The sequence below is a fragment of the Opisthocomus hoazin genome, chromosome 7, assembly GCF_030867145.1.
Source record: "Opisthocomus hoazin isolate bOpiHoa1 chromosome 7, bOpiHoa1.hap1, whole genome shotgun sequence".
NCBI lineage: Eukaryota > Metazoa > Chordata > Aves > Opisthocomiformes > Opisthocomidae > Opisthocomus > Opisthocomus hoazin.
Genome location: NC_134420.1, coordinates 1,262,631 through 1,280,583, shown reverse-complemented (window position 1 = coordinate 1,280,583; position 17,953 = coordinate 1,262,631). Strand labels below are relative to the sequence as shown.

General features: G+C 50.0%; 1 protein-coding gene across 1 annotated transcript; it reads left to right on the top strand.

Annotated features, from left to right (window-relative positions):
* The first annotated feature begins 5,313 nt into the window (after positions 1–5,313).
* Positions 5,314–17,905, top strand: SCT (secretin). Its single transcript, XM_075425119.1, has 7 exons — positions 5,314–5,399; positions 7,400–11,183; positions 13,590–13,686; positions 14,180–14,284; positions 14,575–14,679; positions 15,835–15,936; positions 16,984–17,905. The coding sequence occupies exons 3-7, from the start codon at positions 13,598–13,600 to the stop codon at positions 17,093–17,095; spliced, it is 513 nt and encodes a 170-aa protein (XP_075281234.1). The 5' UTR covers positions 5,314–5,399; positions 7,400–11,183; positions 13,590–13,597; the 3' UTR covers positions 17,096–17,905.
* The last annotated feature ends 48 nt before the right edge of the window (positions 17,906–17,953 follow it).

Below are 17,953 nucleotides of genomic sequence, written 5' to 3'. Positions count from 1 at the left end.
GGGCACCACTGAAAAGAGTCTGGCCCCATCCTCCTGACACCCACCCTTTAGATATTTGTAGGCATTTATAAGGTCCCCTCTCAGCCTTCTCTTCTCCAGGCTGAACAAGCCCAGCTCCCTCAACCTCTCCTCGTAGGAGAGATGCTCCAGTCCCCTCATCATCCTCGTAGCCCTCCGCTGGACTCTCTCCAGTAGCTCTTCATCTTTCTTGAACTGGGGAGCCCAGAACTGGACACAGTACTCTAGATAGTCTCCTGCAGTGAGATGTCCGTGGGCTGGACGTGAGGTCTTCCTAGGCGTGAGCCTGACCACATGCACGTGACTCGGAAATAGCAGAGGCGCTGACCCTGCAAGCGCTGTGATTGCAAATGTTGGGGTAGATCTAAGGACTCCTGGGGCTTGGCTGGACCCTCACAAAGAGGGAAAAAACCCAGCAGGTAAGGAAATGTTTGGAGTAGAAGGTGGCTTTAAGTCAGCCCGACCTGAAGGTGTTTTCCCCAGGAGACTCTAAGCCGTAACTCGGACAGTAGTTAGAGAAATCAGCACCATTGGCTTTGATCTCCAACAGCATTTGAAGGACTGTAAATTCTCCAGAAGTCCAGAAAATGGCAAACACTGCCTGATGTGAAATGGAGAGAGACAAAAAATCGGGGCACTGAAGAGCAACCTGGGTTGCATCAGTCCCTGGAAAGTAACAGAGCTTGTTTGTTTCTGTGCTAGACCTGGGAGCACGTGTAGGAACGAGGAGAAAGAGTAAATATCATGTGTCTCAACTTCAGCTGCAGTCTCAGATGGCATTCTCTTAAGCAACGTAAGAGGAAAGGCTAGGTAAAATTGCTATGGGTTGGGTGAGTAACTGGAAAATTGTATTCCAAGATCTGTGCAGAATCTGGCAGCGTTTAGTGCTGGCGTAATTGGAGTGCGGGTCAGAGAGCCCACTGATTGAATCTGGAGATACTGCCAAGGCAGGAGGGGCTGCGAGCAGCTTGAGCACAGAGTAAGAATTCAAAGTGGCCTTGGTAAGTTGCAGAAACTGCCTGGCAGTTGCAGGATGCATTTCAAGAGCAGTTTTGCATCTGTCCTGCGCTTGGGCAGGAATACTCAACTGCGGGAACGCAGGACTGAGGAAGCAAGCGGACAGGCGTCGGGGGTGGGAGTGAAGGTGGTGCAGCAGGTCACCAGCTGAACATGGGGGCTAGGATGCCTTGCTGATGAAAATGAAAGAAAATGGGGAGCTGTGACCCCCCCTTTGTAGCCCAGGTGGCTTGGGAGATGTGGGACCTGGTCCAGACTCAGTGGACATCTTTCCAGCTGTGCTGCCAAAGCTCTGCTCAGACGTTAAGGGCCAGCTGGCCATTCAGATCAGCCTGGTGTTCGTTAAGGCAGTGGGAAGAGAAGGCATAGCTGGAAACTACATGGAGGGGGAAAGCTACATTACTGGCAGCTTTGCAGAAGATGAGAAGCTTCTCAGAGCTGTGTGTAGGCTCCAGCTACCCGAGTTTCATCTATCAATAGATCAATCTCTTAATAAAGAGACTTGTGGAGGAAATCCTCTCTCCAAACCCCCACCCTCGTGCCCCCCAAGTCCCTTGCCCTTTTTTTGAAAACACATCTTTAACCCTTAGCATGTGCGGCGTGGAAAAGCCAGCGCCCTGTTTTCAGCCGTGGGGACGCAGTCAGATCTAGATACCGTCCTTTCCCTGGAGTGGATTAGCAGCAGTTGATCCACACACTCTGTTTTACCCAGCTGCCTCGGGCTCCACAATTTGATACCTGAGTAGGAGAATATTACCTCGGTTTAAGCACTTTGCTGGCAATCTGGCTTGCCAAATGCTGTCTCCAGAGGTGTGGCTTCCAAGTCTTTTCTAAAGCCAGGAAGAATACCATCCCTCTAGTAGCTACTGAGCTGTATTGCCCCTCTCTCCCATCCACCGTGTGGGTTTGCCATCCTCCTGATGATCCCAGTACCCATGGATTTGTCTCATCATCTCCCTCTTCCAGTTCAGACAAGGAAGATGTATGTTATCCAGTGGAGCAAACTGGGACAAAACTACCCCACCAGTGTGCTTTAACCCCGTATGTCCTGATGGTGTGAGTTTGCTCGGTCATTTCTGTCACCTGGTCACAGCTTTTCTGGTCTGGTGGTCGGTCCCTAAAACCTAACTGCTGGCACGCTTGCTGCTGTCACAGCCTTCCCTCAGCGAGGAGCTGGTACAGTGGAACCACTTTCACTAGAGCCCTTTTACTCCGAGAAATCAACTCAAATTAGCCAAAGGAGGCACTGAAACCTTGTGTGGATGGAATACCCTTAATTTATTTATGTTTAAACTACCTGAGAAGCAAAGAGAGCAGGATCAAATTGTGACTGCAGGCCTTCTGCCTTCCCGTAGGGATTAATGCCATTTACCTAATCCACTTTAACAGTTAATTTATATTCATTATCTTCATTTTCCCAGTGGGTTAGTGCAGAATGACTCTTAATTCTCCATGTGGAAGCCCTTATTCCAGACTAACGGTGCCTTAATCCTAAACTAGTTTAATCCTGGAGTGGATTAAACTAATGTGAAATAAGGCTTTTGACTTCCAAAAAAGAGCAGCCATGGAAAGCACTAATTAGAACAGCTCTTCCATTGCAAACTCACTGTCGCCGAGTCCTGCGGCTCCTCTTTGTCTGCGGCCCCTCTGCCCGTAGCGCACCCTTGGCAGGGACAGCGGTTGTAAACCAGACCCTGCTAGCATGGGCCAGCGGGTTTGGCTTTGCTGTGCGAGCAGTGGGTCCTGGAGAGCGAAGGCGAACACGAAAGCACCCTTTGTTCTGTTGGAAAGCATTAGACACAATTGCTTTCTTGGATGAGAGGAAATGTCCTCCTAGCAGAGGAGAAGGAAGGTCTGTGGTACGTCAATGTATCCAAAGAAGTCGTCTCATGTCACTGCGAGAAAGAAAAGATGGCTAAGGACAGAGTCATTTGTCACTCTTGTGGAAGGGAGGAAGATGTATATGTCAGTGATGGACAGTGCATGCTGAAGAGCACCTTTGGTGAGTGTCTGATGTGGTCAGTGGTTCTGAACAACCCTTTTTTGCTTGGATGTGCAGCTCGCAGAGTGTCCTGGTTCCCCCATCGCGCTGTGACAGCCTGCTGGCTCGGGGCAGGGGGGGGAGAGGCTGTGAAAGCCACCCACCACTGCTCTGGCTGTCAGAAAGAACGGCTGATTCTGTCCTAAGCAGGTGCCATGAAAGACACAGGGTATGAACAGCAGCACCTTCTGCCAGCATGGACACCCCAACCTCACGTAAGATTGTGCCTCAGTTTCCCCCTTATAAACTGGCGGACTGGTCCCCCCGCCACTCCGTCAAAGAAACGTCTGTTCGTACACGGGGGGCAGAGTCTCTGTATGAACCCATGCCAGTGCTTGTCAAATACGGGGAAATGAGACTCCGGTACCCAGTACCAAGACTTTGCTAGCGAGCACAACGTCACCGTCACTGCCCTCCAGCCACCTGCAAACTCAGCTGCCACGACCAGCTCGTGGCAGCACCAGGAAAGCACCTGTTTCTTACGCAAACTGAAGAAACAGCGGGAGATCTGCCTTTTCGGCGTGTTTCGGAGCGTGTTTTTAAAAGAAACTCTGGAAAATGAGCAGTGTGGTTGCTTGCTGAAAGTGGCTGTGGTGGAGCTGGTGCCCGACAGGCAGCCAAGGAGCTGGGACGCGTCCCCCAGAGACTCCCCCAGGGTGAGTTGATGGAAGATTTGATAGTGAGCCAGTTCAAAGGATCAGGAAGGCCACAAAGGGAGACATCTGTCAGAGTCTCCCAAAAGACATGGAACTTTTATTACTGTACTTTTTCACACCTGAGGCATTGAATTTTTATATAGAAAAGGAGAACAAAACTATCTGCCAAAGTCTCAGCACAGATGTGCCTAAACTCAGCTGTTGAATAGTACCCTGATAGCTGGGCAACAGATCACCGGGGCTATCTTCAGGTTCAGAACAAAGGGAGGAGAATAAAGAGCTTTTAAGGCCAATCCTGTTCCTTGTATTTGACATATTTAGCCGAGCAATTCTCTGTGAAAGTATCATCCGCAGCAAAGCCGTCCCGCTTTACAATCTGCCTGTAATGCGTTTCTGAGAAAAGAGACGGAGGCAGCATCCTGCCCTTCGGGTTAACCTTTGTAGGAGAGGGACGGGGATGGCACGGCGCTCTCGGCTTTCCAGGCTCTGAGTCCCCCTCCAATAAGCCGCGGGGATTTATGTCTACATTGAATAGATCTTTTGACATTTAACATTTTGGCAAGTTACGATAAATCCGTGTAAGATGTAAGAACTCATGCATTTTTAATGGTGATTAGCTATAGGGATGAAACTGCAGAGAAAATGGCTGGATTTTCCATCTCTGTCAGCTTAGAGTCAAAACTGGATGTTTTTGTGGACGCCTGGTTTCAGACTAAGCCACACAATTGTAACCTGGTGAAATACAAGGCTTTGGGTCCTAGGGCAGATCAAATTAATAGCTTCAAGAGCCCCTACTGGTTTTAAAACACCAGGGAGCTTCTTAGAGCCACTTGGCACGAAAAACCTCCTGGGGAGGAGGAGAAGCGCACAGCACCAGGCAGGGGAAGCCATGCCTGCGAGCAGCGAGCACCTCCAAGTGCACCTCCTTCCACCCTCATCCTCACAAAGCCTGCCCTGGTTCAGCTGGGAGGGGTGTCCTGTCAGCTGGGGCAGGGCTGGGTCTCCCTGGGCTGACCCACCCAGCCAGTCCAACGAGGCAGCCTCCACCACCTGCTGCCAGGCCCAGTATTTATGGGGAGCTGGCTGAAGCAGGGCCTTGGCTACTCAGGAGCAAGCTGAGCATCAGGTGGGGAGAACCTTGCGTGCTGTGTGTGCTTTGTACTAGTGCTGTTGTTGCTGTCTTCTCCCTTTGCCAGCCTCTTAACCTGTTTTTATGACAACCCCCGAGTTTTGCCTTTTCCTTCTGATTCTGCTCCCCATCCTGCTGGGCAGGGGGGAGAAGTGAGGGAACAACTGCGTGGTTCTGTGTTGCCAGCTAAGGCCACACCACAGCAAGGTCCCTGACAAAGCCCGAAGAGGGGTGGACCTGAAATGCAGCCCAGGCAGCCGTGTGGCTGTCAGGAGCTGCTGTGCTCATAGCTGGCACTGCGCACCTGGGACAGCTGGGCCAAGCCTGCCTGCCAGCTAGGACACCGAGCATATCATCCTTATAATTAAAATTAATTCCCTGAAGTGCTTTCTCTTCTTCCCCAGACACAGCAAACAGCTGGAGGCTGAGATTACGGACCCTGATGCCAATTAGAGCTGTGATAAGGCCAGATGCATGGGGAGCATTAGTGCACGGATCTGCTGTGGAGAGACGGCTCTTGGAGCTCCTCTGTGTCCAGGTACGAAGCAGCTTCCAGCTGGGCAGAGAGCAATGCTGGGCCGGGAGGGCAAGGGTGGCCAGAGCAGTCCTGGGGAGGAAGGCACCCAGTCCTGTCCTGGCACGTCCCTGCAGTGGTTTGTGTTGTCCCATCCATGGATCCCACACTGCGGAGGCTGCCTGCAGACAGGCAGCGTGCACCCACTTTGGCAGGCCTGAAAGGAGAGCTGGAAGAAGGCCCATAGGGTGTGAAAAAAACCCAGCAAGTGATCGATGGACGTGGCAGCTTGTCTTTGCAGGTCTTTGAAAGAGCTTTTTGTGCTTCCGTGGTGACAGGGAGACAGCCACAATATGCACATAGGTGGGGAAAACAGAGTTCCCCTCTTCCCTTGAAAACCAGGCTGTGCCCCGAGCCTGGCTTTTGCTTTTCTGGGTCCCAGTGCCAGCTGTGGTAAAACCAACCCTTGTTTCTCTCTACGGTGTCCGTTCCCAAGCAGGGAGGCAGATTTGCTCGCAGGAGGGAAGTGCCTCATGGCAGCCCTTCCAAGTTCAAGGCTGTCTCCCGCTCCCCACAAGTGTGCCTGCGCAGGGGAGCAGCGTCCGCGGGGTGAGCCTGGCTCAGCCCCAGCATCCCCGGGCAGAGCATCTCCAGGGAGGTAGACTGGCACCCTTAGGGGCCCCTCTGGCTTAGCACCCAGCCCTGCTCCAGAGCAGGGGGATAAGGGATGTTCTGGCTTGCTTCCAAAGCACCTCTCTCATCCCACACCGTGGAGAGCCAAGGTGCTCTGCCACCACCCACTCACGCACCGGTGGGGTACTCCTCCCCTTTCTCTTGCCGATTCCTAGTAAAATATTTCAAGTGTTTGGTTTTTTCCAGCGTGAGTCAAACACTTCATATTTTTCCTAATCTCTTCTTTCAAAGGAGCTGGATTTTACTCCAGATTTCACCTAAAGATTTGCTTGGAAGCAGATACAACTTTGAGTGAAATGACCGAGGTCTGCTCTAGCACAGCCCAGAGCTCCTAACACCAGGGTTTTGCTGTCCTTGCCCCTGGGCAGTGCTGCCAACCACGGGGGTAACTAGCATCTTCCTTTCAGACTTCAGAGCAGGTGGGCACGCTTTCAGGAATGTGACATCTTATGCTTTTGGCCCCTGCATTTGAACTTTCTTTTTAAACTGGTGCAAATCCAGAAAGGTGCCATAGCTTGCAGCAAAGCACCACGCATCTCCCACCTGCCTTGCTGGATGCTGCTGCCCGGCTGAACAAAGCAGAGGAGAGACACAGGCAAGCTAAGCAAACGCAGGAGCAGCTGAGGAGCTGGGCACTAGTAGGCAGATAGAAAGACAGCCATGCACATCCTAGATCTGGAGACCTCCTTTGCTTAGGGTAATTTGTCCCTTGATGAATCACATGCTGCCATGTGGAGCCTCAAGGACAAGGGTCTCCCATTCCAAGGCTGGGACTTGAATGAAACCCAGATATCTTGTCACTGGGCGTGGGGATGTGCGTACTCCCTGCCCACAGCGTGAGCCTTACAGAGAGTGACAGAGCCCATTTGCACACACACAGGCACTGCGAAGCCAGCCAAAGAGAGTAAGCGTGGCTTTTCCCTGTGTTGTGCACTGCTTTAAGCACAAAGCTCCGAAAGGGAGCAGGAGGGCCTGGCATGCTTCTGTGACACTGGGTTTGTTCCAAGACAAGGGTTGCTCCTCACCCTGTTCAGGGTTCGGGAACAAGAACTGAGTCCACCTTGGGGCTTGGGAGTGTGGTCAGTGTTTTTCTGAGGTCCCTTGGCCATATGGGACTGTGATTTTCCTTCTCCCTTCCTCTCCCAAGCCCACCTACAGCTGCCCCGGCTCACCCCTTCCTCCCATCCCACTCTTCCCATTTGCAGCCAAAATTACAAAATCGGGTGGTAAAGATTAAAGCCACTCCTGAAACCATCCTGTGCAAGAAAGGAGCATTTAGAAGGCTAAATCCTCCAATCCCCTTGTTCCAGTTAGGGTCCTTTCTCTTACAGACCTGGAAGTGGTGCAAGAAAATGATTCCAGTCTGCTCTCGGTGGATAGCAGCGTCACTGTCAGCTCCTTGGGATGGGGAAGGCTCACCTGCAAACACTCGAGAGAAAATCCCCGCTACACACATGGACTCGCACACATACATATTAAGAAAGAAAAAAAAAAAAAAGAATGGGGGAGGTAAAAGTTCCTGAACACCCCATAAGCTGATTAAAGGGTATTTTACTTTTACGTAGGAAGGATTTAGCCATGCAGTTCCTAGTACCATCTGACCTCAATAAACTCCCATGCCATTGGATGGGGTCACAGCCTGTGCCTGGGCTCCTCGAAGGTCAGCTGCACCTAGACAGCTTCCTCGGGACCTGTGACAGCATTGCTGGACATGTGCGGTGGATGAGATGGTCCTTCCCCAACCTTCTCAGCCTGTCTTGACCCTCGTGCACTTAGCCATCTCAAAGCTATGGACCTCAAAGAGAGCAGTGCAGAGGCTGTAGGAGCATTCTGGGATGTGCGTTTTGGCCAGCCAAGGTGTCTTCGTGAAGAACAGCAGCCCCAGCAGATCCTGAGTTGCTGCAGTAACACAGCTGGGGTCTGGACAGTGGACAGTCTGTCAAGGGAATCTACTTTGTAGGGGTTGCCCTGGATAAACAGCAACCCCAAAGGCTGGATGGACTTTCCTCGTCCAAGGCAGGAGCACCAATGTCCACATGACACTGTAGGAGCATTTATCCAGCCTGTTCTACAAGCTCCCTGGAGATGGAGTCTGAATGCATCCACGCTGCTCCTCCAGCCGGATGGTCTTTTCTGATCTCCTGTATCAATTTCTTTGAAGTGTGAATGGGAATTTCTCCCCTTCAAAACTCGGAATGACCCCCCCGAGCTTTGTATGCTGATTTTTGAGAGCCCGCCCGCATCCTTTTTGCCGCTTTCCTCTGTGCCACGCTCAGCTTTGATGCCTTTGGGGCGGTTCAGCTTGTGTGCACTAGCTGTTCGGTGCCCTGTGATGCAGAGCCTTGGTGTCGAAGTGGGGATGGGCCCTCTGTCAAGCCTAAGCCCAAGCGACTGCACAAAGATCCTGGTGGCTTTACACCTGGCAGCGTCCTCAGGGCGGCTCAGCTCCTGCTCAGGGGTGGCCCCAAGGCTCACAGACTCCTTCTCCCTCCTGCCCCAGGGCGTCTCTCCCGGCCCTCTTCAAGGAGTTTTGATGCACGGCCTCAGCGTTCCTTAGTGTTCCCTGTTTGTGGCACTTTGCTACACGTCCCGTAAACCCTGTGCTCTGCCCCATGAACGGGTAAGTCGCTGGCAGCTGGTGGCAAGGATCAGTCCAGCCCTGACTTCTTGCAGCTTCAGGCACGACAGCGGTGCAAGGAGCAGGGATCGGATGAGAGCAAGAATTTCCTTTGCCTTTGTCACTCGTGGAGTCAATGATGGGGAGCTTTTCTCTGCAATGAAGCTGCACAGAGAAGATGGGTTAGATTACAGTGATTAATGGATGATTTAATCACACTTTGTGCCTGCTGGGTGCAGGCAGGGGGAATCTCCACTCCCACTTTGAATGCTCACATGAATGGAGAATGGGGAAAGCAAGGTGCAAATTCACAAAGCTCCATTCAGCTGATATTGCTAAGCAGTACTGTTCTTCACTCCTGTTTCTGTAGGGTCTCTTGATGAGAGTTTAATGCTGGTTCTGGTTAAAGGAGAATCAGATGTTCTTTCAGGACTGGGGATTTGGTCTGGGCTCCAGTTTATTGAGGTATATATTTCAGCTTGCAAAGTCTGAGTTTCCTTGCATGGTCCTGAATTTCATCAGGGGCCTCAGGAGCTGCGTTTAAGCTCAAGGTTGGCACCTGCGTTGTGTTGCAGCAGTGCTGGGCAGGGCCACACACTGCGCTGCCCCGTCACCTTGTCACTCTGCCACAGCTGCTGCAAGGCAAACCCCGGGTTTTGCTGTAAAGTAGATAAATCAGGTTAGTTAGTTCGTGCTCTTCCAGTCCCCAGAAGCTTTTACTCTTCTGTTTCTCACCCTCTGCTGCCATCACGGGGCCACTTCGTCACTGCCAGCTCTTCTCTGTGCCTCTTACCAACCCCTTTAGGTTCTCACAGCAACCGGAGTTTCCCCCAGAGCCTGGGGGCATTTCAGATCCATTGCGGGTATTTGCAAAGGAGGGGAAATCACATTAGTCATTTTTAGCTCCCTATATGTTATTTAGCCTTTTTTAACACACTTTTTGTTCCTCCTTGCCTTGTTCCTCCATGGTCTTGCTCCGTTGTAGATGCTTGGCAGCGCCACGAGCCCAAGCTGAAGCTGGCCGCCACCGACGCAGACATCAAATACGAAAACATGAACATTTAAATGCAAAGAACAAAAATACAAGAATTGCCCGCCATAATGTCACTGAGAGCTCCCAAAGTAGGGCTGGGTGCCCAGAAGAGCTTTCAGCTGCCGTGGGAGAAGGATGTGACTCGCAGTGCATCACTCCTGGTTGTACAGAGTGGAAATGCATTGAACGAGGCCGTAACGCCGCAGGAAGTTGTCCCAGAGTGGTGGTGGGAGGGCTGCAGGAGGAACGCCAGCACAAACGCCGCTGAAGGAAGCAGTTGTTACAGAAAGGAGAGGAAAAGGGTTGGGAAACACCTGGAGGTGTGCGGGACTGACCTACACTGTCTCAAAGGAGGAAACGGGCTTCCCTGTCCGAGCGGTGGCCTTGGCACCTCTCAGTCCTCCAGTCCTGGACTGGGACCTGCAATGTCCCTGCTGTTGCCTCCCCTCCCGTTTGCAGGGGTCCAGCCTGCAGTCACAGGTGGTAGCGCTGAGCCTGGCAGCTCATCAGTGCCTGGGTTGTTTTTCCAAGGGAAAGATGATGGGGAAAATCGGGTCCCTCCCAGCATCTGGTCACAGGGACGCCCTCTGCTTGTCCAAAGAAAAAAAGATAAGTAGACAAGAAAAAGTGTAATATAGCTCCTATTTCCCCAACTGGAAGCTATGAAGATTTATTTATAATGATTAATCCTTGCAAGCTACTTTATACAGTATAAAGAAGCAGAGAAAAGGCGTAATCCTATTTTCTCCCTCCATTTCCATGTCACCTTTCGTAGCAGTATTTGAAAGCGACCAGCTCCAAACTCCAGCAAAGACAGCGAATATATTCAGGATGTTTTCTATGCGTGTAGAAGTATGCTTCCTTCTGTGAAGCTGTGATACAGTACGTTCTCAGCAGACCTTTCCTAGACATGGCTGTGAGACCACAGCTTGAAAGGTATTGTCCCCTCACGCAAAAGTCAGCCATCTCCTACTGATCAGAGAATGTTTGCACTAAAAAAGTGACACGTTGTTTAGCCAAATCGCAGGTGGACACATACACTCACCTGGCAATTGCAAACAAAACCCAAGCCAGGATTAAAAAAGAACAGAAGATGAAGCTCCTATCAAGATGTAATTAAAGCCAGGAGGACAGATAATGATGACAATCATAACGAATCAATTAGTACAGGGATGTTTGCTCAACAAATTACTGTCTTTATAGCCAGAAGCAGGAATTATTACCTATCAGCAGAAATGCAGTCTATTGAACTGCTGCGAATGACCTGATCAGGTTTAGAGTAATTAAAATGACATTCCAGCCTGGATGCACGATTTGCTGTTAATTATGATTACTCATATTCATATCTTTACCGAAATAATTACTTCTGATAAGGGCTGCAGATTTATAGGGGTCCAAGGAGAGGCGTGGGCCAGTGGTGCATCGTAGCCTGAGACAGCTGAGAGCCTGCAGGGACCACGGTTTGGTGAGTACCGCTGTGCTGACGTGGTCAGGCTGCACGGGCTGCCTTCTCCCCTCTTACAATCTTTGGGTGGTGGATTTCAGGCCTCCGTGATGCTGTGCTGAGCCATTGCTTTGAGGGCAGCCATCTCCTGAACAACAGTGCTGGTAATATGTGGGGTTTTCCTCCTCTGGAACAACCAGAGGCAAGAACGGAGCCCAAAGAGCCACTGGACCAGGTAGCTTCCAAAAGCACATGGTCTTCAGTTTTGTGTAGGGCACAACGGATGGGCAGGAGAAAGAAGGTATGCAAACTGGCTGTGTTCCAGCCTTTTTGGAAGCTCTCCTGGCGGTAATGCCCCTGCAGGGAGATGGGAGCCTTGATTCAGCAAAGTCTTTGGGTGCAATCTGACATTTCAGCAGTAGGATTTGTCTGCTGGAAGGATCTGAGACACTCCCAGGTCCTGGGGTGGCTTGGTGCACACTTCTTTCAGCTAAAGGTCTCAGCTAGCTAAGGAGTTTGCATTTATTGAAAGCCAGCAGCACTGGGGAGGGCAATAAAAAGCTCAAAAGTATCTTAAGAAGGTTAAACAGCTCTACTGTGATGGCACTGAAGAACTACCTCCTCCCTGGGGTCTGACCTATTAGCAAACCCAATGCAGTACATCATTATTTACACACAGGAGAAGTTCCCCCACAGCCACTACTGTTCCTGCCAGCTTCAGCAAGCAATATGATCTGTGCAGGCAAGACAAAATTGTGTCCAGAAAAGGAAAAGATAAGTTGATCCACTTGATTAGCCACTAGAAAGGTTATGAAGAGAGAGGAAACTCTGGAGAGCTAAGGATGGGGTTTAAAATGAGCTCTTAAATGTGATGCTCCAAGACAAATGCCAGCCCAAGGTTGGCACAGGAAAGGCCAAAGTGCTGTGGTGAGATCCTGGCTGGGGGTCAAGGCACTGCGTGGCAGGTATTGTACAGGCTGAAGGACAGGCTCAGGATCTGGGTTTCCCTTCCCTGAAGAGCTGTGTGCTCTGGTTTTGGTGGCTGTTTTCAGCTCTTTCACGTCCCTCAGCTGGGAGACGGTACTGTGGAGTCTGTTTTGGTTGGACTCCAATAAGAAAGTGAGCTTTGAAGTGTCCATCCTGTTTTACTTGTTCAGTCACCCTCAAAGCCAAACCAGGCAGGAAAACACAACACTAAAGCATCAAAAGTGTGCGTGAGATGAAGCTTATGGCCCCTTAATCTTGCAAAGCCTCTCACCTGTCTGCTCTGCAACCCCCATGAAATATTTGTGCCGTGGCTTGCAGCAAATAAATTTCTGTATAAATCCCCCACTCTTGTCCTTCCTCCTCTTGCCTCTCCTCATCTCGCAGTACCTCCAGAGTAGCAAACAGTCCCAGAAGGGTGTCTAGAAAGCGTTCAGGGAGCTCTGACAGTCCTTTCATGCTCTTTGTACTGTCTGGTTTCAGACTGAAATAAAACCAAAGTGGGAGGACTTTGATTTTGGGTTAGCAAGTACTGTCGGAGAGTTTCCAGGACAGCAACAAAGAAAGCAAGGTTTGCTTTGCGGGAGGAAGGCAGTTCTATTATAAATTACAGGTATGGCTCCTGTGCAGTCTTCGTGGAAACGTGAGCAGCCTCTTATAAAGGCACATACACATCTCCACAGGCACAGGGCTGCAGAAAGAGCCTGGAAATAAAAGGGAAAAACACGCAATGGCTTGTGATAAACAAAGTATGCTTTCTTTTTCTTTTTATTTCAGTAAGAAAACAAAATATGGGGTTCTGCTGCTACTGAGTATGTGTATTATTTCTTTTTTCCTTCTTGAAAGATGAGAGGGTAGGCAGATATCAGCACGCACAAGAGCCCTTCTGTTCTCCTGTGTGTAGGTGAATTTTTATTTGCCACATGCCTTTTTTTTGGTCTGAAAAAATCCAAACAGATTTCTCCTGGGCATCCTCTAGGTATACTAATAGCTGTCCATATGGGATGCTTTCATGGGTGCTTTAAATCCTCTCCCTGAAGGCTCAGCTCTCAGAGACTTACAGCAGAATGGGGTTTATTCCGTGGTGTGGTGCCGCTGATGGATTAACTCACGTGACACCTCTCTGCATACTCAAGGCGAATTATACTGACTCGCAGCAAAACTCCACACAAACATCGTTTCACGCAGCCAACCCCAGGCCCGTGCCCCAGTCGTACAACAGTTACAAACAACTTCCAACTAACTGGCAGCATGAATGATTTGAGTTGTTCATCTTTTGTATTTTGAAGAAATACTGTTTTTGCTGGCAGGAATTCCTGCCTAATTTAGTTAAGGTGGTGTTATTTATATAGCCATGTATTCTGTGTGGAATGTGAGCTGTACCAGACAAAGACCAAAGTAATTTGTGCTGCTCATAGAACCTTGTGCTTTTGCTTCTCTCAGAAGAGAACATGGTTTCCCTGATGACTGGTCTGTGGCAGCTAATTATTCCCATGATTGTCCTATCACACTTCTCAGCAGCCCTTCCTTCCCGCGAGAGGTAAGCATTTCTTGTTCCTCTGCTTCCTTTTTCTCCACGGCTCTTTGCTCAAGGAGCCTGATAGCTGTTCAGTCAGCCTTTTATCTTCCTCCCAGAACTTGCATCTGCTTGGCTGTTGGATTTTTTCTTTCCTAAATTCATTTAGTTAAATGAGTGCAAATGCTGTCAACATTTTTTCTTGCTTAAGAATGGAAGCATTGATTTGACTTAATTCAGGAGAAAAATCAGGACCCCAGATAGATCAAACTGCAGTAAAAAAACACTCTTGGGTCTGTTTTCCCGCTCAGTACTTATACAGGCTGGTAGAGGTGGAAGCTTCTGTTTCAAATAGCGTAGTCCCAAGAAAACATAACCAAAAATAGTCAATCTTGTAAGTTCCCCAGTTCACAGTCTTGTGTGTAAGACTTCGACAGGGTTGTCTCTCCTCCTGCTTGTGCAGGGGCAATTAAAGCACAGAGCCCTTTCCCCTCTTTTTTCTCTTCTAACCTCCCAGGAGTGAGAGACATGCTGATGGGCTCTTCCACAGCGAGCTCAGCAAGATGAACGGCAATGCCTACGTGCAGGAGCTAGTCAGACACCTGGTGGGCCTCAAGGAGAGGTAAGGACCAGCCAAAACCACCCTCCTGGGGCATGGAAGTCTCCAGTGGGAGCTGAGATCCCAGCAATGAGGGGGATGCCCATGGGGCTGAGCTGTCTCCAGCTCCAGAGCCAGCCTGAGCACTGGCCTTATCCAGAAGATGCCCCAAATGAAAGAAGACAGAAGAGGAGAAGGTGGGGGGCTACAGGGCTCCTTGGTGGTGGGAGGAGGGAAATTTCTGTGTCTTGTGCGAAGTCCCACGTGGCGTGGCTGAGAGCAGCAGCCATGGTACTGTATTTCCCCTGACGCAGGTCCCAGAGGCACTCAGATGGAGTGTTCACCAGTGAATACAGCAAGATGAGAGGCAACGCTCAGGTTCAGAAATTCATTCAAAATCTCATGGGCCGCAAGCGCAGGTGAGAGCTCTGCTTCCTGGGGAATGGAAAGGCGGCTTGGGCCGTGCAGGCTGCAGGGCGGCAGGTCTCAGCTCCAAGGAAAGGGGGGTGGCATGACCAGCAGCTTGGAAAACTCGAGACCAGGGCAAGAGGGCTGGGGCTTGGTCTCCTCCTGCTAGACTGCGCCTAGAGCTGCTGTGCAGGGGCAGAGATAGCCCATCAGCGTGCCCTGCCTGTCACAGCAGGCAGAGCAGGACACAAACCTTCTCACTGAGGCCATTTCGAAGCATAAAACAACGTTATCTACTGCATATGCATATCAGGCTTAATCTACAGGACACGAAACTTTACCTCGGATCACAACCTGGGACTTTTTGTTTGCATTTTGGTTTAGCCTTTGGGGAAAGTTGTAGGTGATCTACCTACTTCAAATAAAGCGCCTGAGACACTGCTCGTACATAAATGGGCTCAGAATGAGGAAGGCCTCCAGGTTTCACAGTCCCCATCCATGGCTCTGACTGCCAAACTGGGCAGGCTTTAGACATAATTATATATGTGGTCAACAGGGGGTCTTTCATCCAGCCGAAATACAGGGCCGCTAGCTCCCACTGAAGCCACGTACGTGAGCACATCATCAGTGATAACGTGGCGTGCTGTGATGCAGCTCACAACTGCCGCTGCCCTTGCCACTTATATGCTATGAAGGGACAACGTTGCCTGGAGAGCTTTTCTTCAAGCTTGGTCCTTTCTTCAAGGCAGAGACTTAGCACATTGATTCCCTCCCATCTGTTCAGGGTGCTTTGATATTTTCTGGGGCGTGTATCACTAACAAAATCTTGGCAGATGCAGTAGATTTTTAATTTCCAAATGCTGGAAAAAGGTATATATCCCTGGGCGGAAGGACATGCCGGTACCAGGTAACGAGGCAGAGTGCAAGTTAAAACCTGTCCTTTTGCCACCCGGAAAACGTCTGAGCCTGATTTGAAGATGATATTTCTTTTCCTTCCTGCACAGCTATGGTGACAGTCAGCAGGTTAACAGAGCGTGGACCACGGGGAGGTCACTGGGGGTGTGAACCTGCCTTCCAGAGAGCAGCGCTGCTTTACAGCTGTGGTGGTTACACTGCTTGTTTGGGAGTTTAAAAAAATTATTATTCATTTTCTTTATCTAAACCAGCTCTCCAGGCCCAGTCAACACAGATGTGCAGGGGAGAGAGGAAGAAAACAGCCACGAGGAACTTTGCTTTATGTGGTTGTACCAGAGCTTTCTAAACACCAGGTAGGTGGGACAGATTTGTCACCTCCATGGCCCTGAGCACCAAAGTGTTGAAGCCAAAAGAGGACTTTTAGTAACTTGTAAGTGCCCAGTTTTTGGCCCAAGCTCAGAAGTCTGAAGTAACGCAGTAGATCAGAAGGGCTCAGCTGATATCCTCAAAAATATCCTCAAAAAGTGGAAGGGTGGAAGGTTTATTGAATTGTCTATATTTTAAAATCACTTCTGCTTCCTTCCCTAGCAGCTTGTGAGGCGCTGTCTGGGGGGACTGTCGTGGCTGAATTGCAGCCCTCCATCACACAGTTCTGTACCTCCTGTCGCTCTGCCAGCAGCCATGCACCCAGGGGTGATTTGCAGAGCTAGAAAAGCAACTACTTTAATCTAACTGCAAGGTGGCGTGCGGCTGCGTGCAATCTCAATTGATTTCCGTGCCTGCATGCACGATAATGTCTGTTTCTATGTGCCAAGCCAGCCTGGCACTCAGTTGTGCCTTATCTAAAGCAAATCTGGCATTTTGAGATTTATGGCTAATAAGTGCCATATAAAAGCCAGTTATTAAGAATAATAAAAACCAGGGAAATCAAATAATATCTTTTTCTAATCATAGAGTTGTCATCCTGGACTGAAACAATTCTTCATCCCATTCACAAACCTGATCTAATGGAAAGTCTTTGCTACCCTGCCTTGATGCGGTTATTGATTCGAACACACACCTCAGGGTGGGCTGTCCCAGCATCGGGACATTGTCTCTTCCTAGTGACCAACCACTTTCAGTTAGACCTCTCACTGTTAAAGCACTAAAATTAGGAGCAATAAGCTGGCTCTTTGTACCTCTTGTCCACGTTGCCTGGAATAAATGGGGATGATAACACCGATAGGCTTGGCTGTGCGTTTGGGAGGGGCTGGCTGCAGGCAGCCATGATCTGGGTCCCTCTATCGCACGTCTGCTCCTTGGAGTCGTCTGTGAATTGTACAAGGTGGCCTTGTCACACATCCTGCAGTCTGCACCCCCCGGGATAACAGACTATTGCTCTTTTTTTCCCCTCCCAACAGCCACTCAGACAGTGATGCCAGGGAAGCTGCTGCAATTACCAGCCAGTACATTTGCCCCATCTCTAAGCAGCTGGGTGCAGGCATGAAGGAAGATACAGACGGTTTTGACTGAAGATGAAGGGAAAGAAACAGCCAAGGAGACAGCTTTGCATGTATATAGCCTTGAAAATAAACAAGGAAGCTCTTGAATTTGCTTAGGAAAAACTCTTGGGATCAGCAAATAAAAAAAAAAAATTCTGGAAAGCAGCAAAAACCCCAAGAAAACCTCTTAGATTATCAAGAGTGAGATGTACATCAGTGTGAACTGGTGTCAGTAGATGGAGCCTGAACGAAGCACATCGCTTCCACTTTGTGTCAGCATCTGGCTGCCTGCTTCTGAAGTCAAATAAAGATTTGTTAGCTACGCCTTGTCACTGGCTGCTCTTTGCGAAACAGTAAGAAGGGTGGTACCACTGCATGGTGCTGGACCCTTAGGAATGCAGAGTTGGGGGAGATGTATTTTGCCCAGCTTCCCCCACATAAGGCATGGAGGGACTAGCTGGGGTCCCTGGCCACAGCTTCCACGGCTGGGACTCAGCACTGCTCACAGTCCCTGGCTACGAAGAGGCCAGCACCAGCGCCTCCATTCAGCAGAAGCTTAGCCAGGTGCTAGATTTTGTTGCAAAGAAATGTACTGAGAGCCAGGCAACACAGATACACGCTGTAAATACTGTTTCCACTCCGTTGTGCCCCTGCATTTACCGGCCCAGCTTTCTCAGCCACTGAAGACAAAGATCCACGAGGAGGAATTTGTTCCCACCATTTGATGAGGTTTATGTGCACCACGCTGCCTGGCAGATTCCCTCCTCTGACAGAACAGCAACTCCCCCTTTCCTGTAAAACCAACAGATTTTGAAGAGCGGCTCTAAAATAAGGCATCTTCAGCTGCAGTCACGTGTGCCTTTGCAGACCTGCTCAGTCCACCCTGCGC